General features: G+C 29.5%; 1 protein-coding gene across 1 annotated transcript; it reads right to left on the bottom strand.

Moving 5' to 3' along the window:
- Window positions 1-317: 317 nt before the first annotated feature.
- Window positions 318-4,977, bottom strand: LOC113866602 (beta-galactosidase 15-like). Its single transcript, XM_027501419.1, has 18 exons — window positions 4,810-4,977; window positions 4,468-4,563; window positions 4,261-4,373; window positions 4,073-4,139; window positions 3,830-3,922; window positions 3,580-3,723; window positions 3,397-3,485; window positions 3,188-3,293; window positions 3,008-3,095; window positions 2,749-2,867; window positions 2,468-2,629; window positions 2,128-2,336; window positions 1,935-2,038; window positions 1,712-1,821; window positions 1,416-1,622; window positions 999-1,129; window positions 559-838; window positions 318-455 (listed from the first exon to the last, which is right to left on the bottom strand). The coding sequence occupies exons 1-18, from the start codon at window positions 4,975-4,977 to the stop codon at window positions 318-320; spliced, it is 2,424 nt and encodes an 807-aa protein (XP_027357220.1).
- Window positions 4,978-8,255: the final 3,278 nt, after the last annotated feature.

The raw sequence follows: 8,255 nt of genomic DNA, 5'->3' as shown, positions 1-8,255 counted from the left end.
AGTTATTGAGTTGTGTTAAAATTAATTATAGCCAAAATACCAATTTTGAATTTTTTTTGTCATTATTTACCTCTCAGAAAGAAATTAATTTGATTACTTGGATAAATTTGAGCGCATGTACTTGTTTCATGAGCACTCACAGAACCTTCATCATGGTCCATTGCATGCCCCACACACACCTTTATAAACTCTCTTTTTTCACCCGAGATTGTTGCAATCAAAATGAAGAATAAAAAAAACTCAATATTTTCAAGATAATTATTATTATCCCTAAAATTGTAAACAAATTCTAAAGAAATTCTAGCAAATACTAAAATCTAGTGCTTCCTAAATTCATTGCTTGTTATTTCGCAAACTGCTTCAACTACAAGTCTATTCTGTGGGACTTTGCACCCAGTAGGTCCAAGCACGTTCTTATTAACATGAATAAGACATCTCTGCCTGCCAACACATCGCTGCAAAACATAAAAATATAAAAAATTAGGTACACCTTTTTTTCCCAACACTTTACGATGGAAATTAAAATAAAGTGATCTATGAAAAAAAAATGTAAATTACCCTTTTCACAACATATAAAGCTTCATCAGATTCACAATGGCCTTTTTTAAAGGATCCACATTCACCCTCCGGCACACCAAAGCTAGCAAATTTAATTTCAGATATGACTTGGTTCTCATCGCATGCTAGTTCCAATTCATGTCCTTCATAGGCATTTCCACATGCTTTTCCAACAGTTGAAGTCGCAAATTTAACTTCATAGGGTTGACCTCCTAACTCTTCAAACAACACCAACGTGTTTATATCATCTTCACGAAGAAATGAGCGTGGGATATGGTACCTACACAGAAAGAAAGTAACAAAAATTACTAGTACACATGTCATTCATACACAATATTTCTTCAATGATCATTTCAAATTATTCATGTTACCATCTTTGAGTTGGCCTTCCACACTTTGTCAAGCATTTGTTTGAGGTATATGCTCCACGGTAATCACACGTTGAACTACAACCATTCTCCTCTGCCAGATAACTGGGCCAATACCTACCAATATTGTTTCCATTTACCCAAGCTTGACCTTTTCCTAACCCTTTCAAATCTACCACAACAGGTCGGATTCCTATGGGACTCTTGAAAGTAGTCTACAAGAAAAAAAAAATTGAAATGTTAAATAAAATGTATAATATGTTAATATCTCCCTTTATTTTAATATATGATACGATTTCATGACATGAGCGAAAGCTACTTTATTTATAATGTATCCGTAGAATGACAAACAACAGACTATATATTATACGAACTTGAAAACAATTCGTTTTGTTCATCACTCAACTACTAAAAAAAGTGCAATATTACCATGAAAATGATCTAAGCATTTGACAGAGATGGTAATTATACCTTGTACCAAACAAATACTCTATCTGTTGGAAGACGAGTTGTGGACCATTCTCTGGTGTTACTAGGGGAGTAATTCTTCACCTTCTCACCGTGTATTCCCACCTTATAATTCCACACATTTTTGGTGATATCCTTGACGATCTCATCAGTGTTATTCTTTTGTGCCACCAATTGAACAGGACCACAAACACCAACTGGCACATCGTCAAAGTGGGCACCATAGTTCTATTTGAATGGAGGGGAATGTTAGTTCCATAACAAGAATCAATATTGACACAATTAATGTATTTATGATGTCGGTAGTCGTTGCTCACATGTAAACCGACGGTGCTACTAAGTAGAGTTATTTCATTTTTCCCAAGCTTCAATTTGATCTTTGCCTCATAAGTGAACTGGTATTTTCCATATCGAGCATATTGGGAACCTGTGAGGGGGAACAATGATAAAAGAAGAATATGAAATTACAATTTAGAAATAGGGTTTATATAAAAAGATAAAATAGAAAGTAGGGTTAAAAATTTTCCAGTATAAACTTACCAACATGTTCTCCATTAACAAATAAAAGAAGTACATGCCCGTTGGTTTTCACTCTTAGCTTAACATCTTTGTTCCAAATAGGGTCACTTTTGCTAATGTCAACACTGAGGATAATTTTTTCATACAAGTCAGTGACCAATAAGTAATATATATTGCTCAATACAAAATTTTTAGGTAACAAAGAAATTATTACCTGGTGATGTACCATAAGTAGTCACTAGTATCATTCGTGACAACCTTTTGATCCAAAAGGTTAGGAGAAGTCATAGAAACAGAACCAAGGATTGTGCCATTTTTCATTTGAATGAAAGGCTCATACATCCATTGCCACTTCAATGTGTGTGATTCTTCTTTCTTATTTTTTTCATCCTTCATGACCATTATGGATGTTTGAGCATTGACCTAATTTCATATTATTTAATTAGTTAGTATTAATCATACAAACTCCAATTAGTTAGCTACTTGACTTAATTACTCATGTAACACCAAAAAAGAATTATTATTCAACAATTAATTGTGATGGTGATTCTCACCTTTGCAGTGTTGTAAACTTCTGTATTACAATCTGGAAGGATAGACACAGACCATGCAGGAACAATGTATTGGTTGTTTTGAAAGTTAATTGTAGCATCATTTGTCGAATTTGCATTTCCAAGAAAGCAAACTGATTTTCCAGCATAACTAAAAACTGTGGCCTAAAAACAATCAATATTTGGAGATCAATTAGAATGAAATGATTAAAATAGCAAGAAATATAACATATAATTTAAAACTATAAATCTAAATAACTTGCTAGATGAAATTAAAAACTTACTGTCATCATATTTCCATATTCAACGTTGTTGGAGGAACCTAGAGTCAAGACTTTTTCCATTGATTTTAGGAGCTCATGAAGTCTTTTTAGATGTCCCCACTTAGGTTGATTTAAATTACCTACATTAAAAAATTATTTCATTGCCATATCAATTAAAAATGTGACATAAAAAATATCATAATTTTTGGAAATATGATAAATATTATATTTTTACAAAATGGGAAGACCTTGGATAATAATTTTTAAACCTATGATTTACCATATTCATCCAAAGGAGCATCATAGTCATATGAAGTGGTGATGTATGGGCCTCCTGAAGTTCGTCCAAAATTGGTACCTCCATGGTACTATTGTGAGAAAAGCAGAAAGTAAAATTTTAACAAAAAAAGATAATTTATAATTAAAATACAAAAGCAAGTCAATTTAACTAGTTAACTACCATATAGTAGTTTTGGAATGTGCCACCATATTGGAAAAATCGTGCAACAGCAAAAGCAACATCCTCAGCAGTTCTATGTGGGTTTGGTCCTCCCCAATTCTTGTACCTAGTTGAAAGCGTCTCATTATTTTAATGATTATTTTGCAATTAAGAAAAACAACAGAAAAATGAATTGAAAATCTATTGAAATTTGAAAATGAAGAACAAACCAGCCAGTCCAATTCTCGGTCCACATCTTCGGTTTGTTCTTGCTGTTAGGATAAAATTGGTCACAGTACCACCCATTACACGTGTTAATCTAATTTAGGGCAGCCAAGAAAATAAATAAATTAGTAATTATTTTATAAATAAAAAAATTCAAAAGTTAATTTAACAAATTTAATTTGTATTACCAAGGGATCAGGAGCATCATTCTGTTGACACATGACCCAAGGAACACCAATTTGGTAAGATTCAGCCAGTTGAGCACACCATTGGACATATTGTTTACCACCTTCACCATATGATTGCATCACATTTCCATATTCATTTTCAATCTATTTCAGTGCAGAGAGTCAGTATATATACACACAACATAAGATAAATGTTATAATTAATAAGGATAAATAATTATTAGGGAACTGCTACAAATTAAAACTAAACCTGAGCAAGAATAATGGGTCCTCCTTGTGATGCAAAGAGCTTCTCACTGCTCATCTTGTCAACTATCAAAGTCGTGAAGTTTTTCATCTCAGCCTGCAAAAATAAAACATTTCACTTTTGATTACATGTGTGTCATACAAAATATATGATATTTTAATTTTAGTTTTTGTATTTTTTTATTTTATATTTTAACATTTTATTTATTTTGATCCCTAAAACATATAAGGAAGCATAGTTACTTACCTCAAAAACAGCATTGTTGGTCCTAAATTCGATGTTTGGAATGTTGTGCAACCACACCGGAAAACCCCTGAAAGATTACAAGAGAGTAAATAGATCAAATTAGCTAAGCAAAGATATGATTTAGGTAACCATGAAAAACTTGTTTTAATATTCAGTAAGCAAAAGTGTTAGCATTTAAAATTTCTTACCCATAGTTCCATTCTGCACACACGTATGGACCAATTCGAAGCATGGCATAAAGCCCTTGATTCTGAATCGTTCTAATAAATCTCACGAGATCTAGATTTCCAGAAAAGTCATACTGAAAATACAAAGAAGAAAAAAAGATTAAAAATAGTGTCAAAAACGAAATTTATATGATGAACTATAAGATTTAGCTAGAATATATATAAAACCTGGCGACGTTGAGGCTCGTGAGCATTCCAGAAAACATATGTTTCAATAACATTAAGTCCACCTTTTTTTGCTTTCTCAATCAAAGATGGCCACATCTGTCATAAAAAAATAGATCAAAATTAATATAATTATTTATGGTTTTATACAAATTGTAATAGTGAGACATAGATCAATGGTTAACAATAGAGTCTTCGAAACAGAAAAAAAATAAAATGTGAAAGTAAGAATATAATTAAATGGATTTATAAAAATCATGAAACAGTCATAATCGATCGTTAGTAATTGGGAATTTTTTAAATAGAAAAAATAACGTGAAAGAATGATGATACGATGATACTTACTTCAGCAGTACTACGAGGATAATGAATTGAACCAGAGATTAAGACTCTTCTCTTGCCATCAATCGTAATTGCCCTTCCATCATACGAAACATTGGCAGCTTCGATAAATGTGCTAACAGAGACCAAACATAATAAGAAAATTAAAGTGATTCTCCCCATTTTTTCCATCACCGTACCAAAACAAAAGTAACTCTCACGGTTTATTTATAATGAAAGAAATAGACTTGAATTTGAACTCTAGCTGATTTTTCGAACTAAGAGGTCTTTCAGTTATGGCAGAGAATCTTATCCTTGGAGAAATCATTAGTTATCTAATATTTTCAATTTTATTGTAACGTTATCGCTGACAAACTATATAATCTGTAAATTTAAATTTTAATCTGAATGTTTCAGAAAAAAAAAATTGAATTAATAAACTAATCTTAAACAAAATCTACAATTAATACCCTAGTTAACAAGTTGATATTATGTAATCTACAAACGTTTACAGCTGTCACATGTATATAGTTTTCTTAAAAAAATGTTAAATGTTCTATTAATAATACTTTACCAAACTTATCAAATTAAATCGATAAATGTGGTTTACTTTTTATATTTTATTAATTTTTACATCTATTGATTATTTTCTTTCTATAAATATTTCAATAATTAATTTATATCTATAATGTATGATATGTCTAAAATATATAAATCTAACATTGAATTTCCACAACTGTTAGTTTCTTGTTTTTCCATAAAGAGTATTTTAGGAAACCTATAAAATTAAACTTAAAATAAAATATACATGAAATTACCTTTATTGTTTATGTCTATTAGACTATTACTCATTTTCTTATTTTAATATTTTAGTAATCTATAAAAATATGTAGTATGTAATATATCCATTTAACACTATATTTTAAATAGTTTATACATTTAACATTTGTAGTTTTCTTATAAATTATATATAAAAGTTGAGTTAAACCACGAGAAAGTAAAGATAATTAATTCTCTCCATTACTCAGATGAAAAAACAAAATTTTGTATATTAAATATTTTGAAAATAAGAATAATTTTAAAATAAAATTTATATAGTAATAATTTTAATAGTAATGGAAGAAAAAATGGATAAAAAAAATGAAAAGATTCTGAGTTTGATAATAAAAATTGTACTCTAAATTTGAAACAGTTTCAATTAGAAAAAAAAAAACTATGTAACTTTTTTTTTTCGGTGGAGGTTTAACTAATCAGAAATATTGTAAACGACCGACAAATCATTCAAAAAATATTATAGTTTAGATTGAAATCCTCCTAAACATGCGAGTTAGGCAGATGAGCTAAAACAAACAAAAAACAAACAACTTGATCATGTAACTTTTTCGATTAAACTTTAAAAAAAATTCAATTTGAATTAAATTCAAATTATACATTCGTCATTTTATTCTAAATTCAAACCCTCGTTGTAAAATAATTAATTAATAGTTCGTGTACAGAAAAACAAAACTATTTAGAGTTATTTTAGAGAGTTACAGAAAAAAATAAATCCGATCATTCAATATTAGATAATAGATATAGTGTTAATATTGAATGTTACCAAACTTTAAGATAGATGATTCTGTTGATACTAAAAGGTATATGTATTAAAATTGTATAATTGAGTTGAATTTAGAGGTGTTCGACCTTCGACATATTTTATTATATGGATATGATATTATAAATATGAATGTTTGTTGATGACTTGTGTATGTTGAAATTGGTAAAATTATGTTATCGATGAAAAGTGTTATATTATTCTCAAATGAAGAAAGAGTTTTATATATAAAAGTAAATAATATGATATGACGAAGGAATTATGAGAGATGTGATTATAATACGTGAGTTAGATAGATTAATGGATGTTATTATGATACATGTATTGTGATACATCGAAAAGTGTACTCATAATATACGTATTGCAATAGATTAAGTTATATGATTAAGACTCACGTAGTATGACACGTTGATCTCTGAGAAAGATATGGAAAAAAATAAATGATTTGAGAAATATTGAGAATAAGTATAAATAGTCACAAAAATACTAGGGTGTGGAAGATGGGGGCGATTGTAAAGATATAGGAGAAATGATAGTGGTGGATGCTTTTCCATGATTGCACAAAATTAACGAAAATAGAGAGAAAAGGCACCGTAGACCTCACACTCATTTCTTGACCTATACCCCTGATCACTACATCTTGGCGAAAAAGGGCTGGGTCGGCACATTTGTATGTCTATGTTATTGCGGCCAACCAGCAGCTATCTATGCTATGAAGTCTTCAAGGATCTCAGGGGCAATGAATATGACAGTGTATTAAATGTGAAAGTATGATGAATATGAAGTAGTATAGAAATTGTACGATTATAATATATGCATTGTAACGTATCAATTGATGTTGTTAGGATATATGTGTTATAATATATCGACAGGTGCGATTAGAACACATGTATTGTGAAATATTGATTGATGTGGTATAATATATGTATTATGATATACAAATTATTGTAAAAATGTATGTCATAAATAATTGCAAAGATGATTGATTTATTGGATGTGTGTGCTCCACTGTGGCAAGGATTTATATGCTCTGAATATTATTTTTAATTCAATACATATATATTAAATAATATTTTCAGTATTACATTTATATATACATATATATATATATATACATGTTTCTTCTATCGAATAAGAAATTTAGTAGAGTACGAGATACTCACCTTTACTAATATTTTTCAAATAATGAAAGTAAAGAGATAAAGGCGAGTGGTCCGTCTAAGTCCATAATCCAGTGACCTTGTGAAAGAATATTGCTTTGTATGGTTTAGAATAGTTTAAAAAATTGTAATGTTTTATTAGACTTACATTTTAAGTTGACAAAGCTCTATAAATACTTTAAATGTCAATCTTAAAATTTTAAAATACTTTGATAAATTTTGTTGTAATTAATAATTTTTGAAGTGTCAATGATTATGTCTCATAATTATATGCATGCATTATAAACTAAATAATTTTGTTGTAATTAATAATATTTTTTATATCATGATTTTAAGGAAAGCCTTATAGTCTCATTATTTAAAATAAGATAGTACGGATTTTCCTGAATCAAAATACATAGATGAGACTTAGGGTTGGAATTAACTCCCCTTACCTGGAAATAGACTTCTCAGACTGAACTTTCTTAGAGATCTAAGAGAGAGGTACCATGTTTCTGATGGAGGATATCGTCTTAAAAATCAAGGTTTCCTTAAGTATTATAAAGTATTAAACTTTATATTGAAAGAAAAATGAGAAATAGGAATGAAGTTGGAGAACTAAGCTCCAAGAAACTTACTTAGATGTGAATAAAATAGATATTTGAGCTCAGATTCGAAGAGATTTAGAGTTATAGAAGGCTTTCTCTAGAAAGGAAGAGAGAGGGGGAACGAAAAGA

This window comes from Abrus precatorius, unplaced genomic scaffold, assembly GCF_003935025.1.
Source record: "Abrus precatorius isolate BTA unplaced genomic scaffold, Abrus_2018 Scaffold5, whole genome shotgun sequence".
Taxonomy (NCBI): Eukaryota; Viridiplantae; Streptophyta; class Magnoliopsida; order Fabales; family Fabaceae; genus Abrus; species Abrus precatorius.
Note: the sequence above shows the minus strand (reverse complement) of the source record. Positions and strands in the feature narration are given on the sequence as shown.

What these genes read in the sequence shown, in the direction of transcription:
- LOC113866602 (XM_027501419.1), bottom strand. Translation starts at nt 4,977, where the DNA reads ATGGAAAAAATGGGGAGAATCACTTTAATTTTCTTATTATGTTTGGTC. An exon ending in GACCCATTATTCTTGCTCAG is followed by an intron (nt 3,724 to 3,829) that starts GTTTAGTTTTAA and finishes GCACTGAAATAG; the next exon opens with ATTGAAAATGAATATGGAAA. An exon ending in AAGTTTACAACACTGCAAAG is followed by an intron (nt 2,337 to 2,467) that starts GTGAGAATCACC and finishes ATATGAAATTAG; the next exon opens with GTCAATGCTCAAACATCCAT.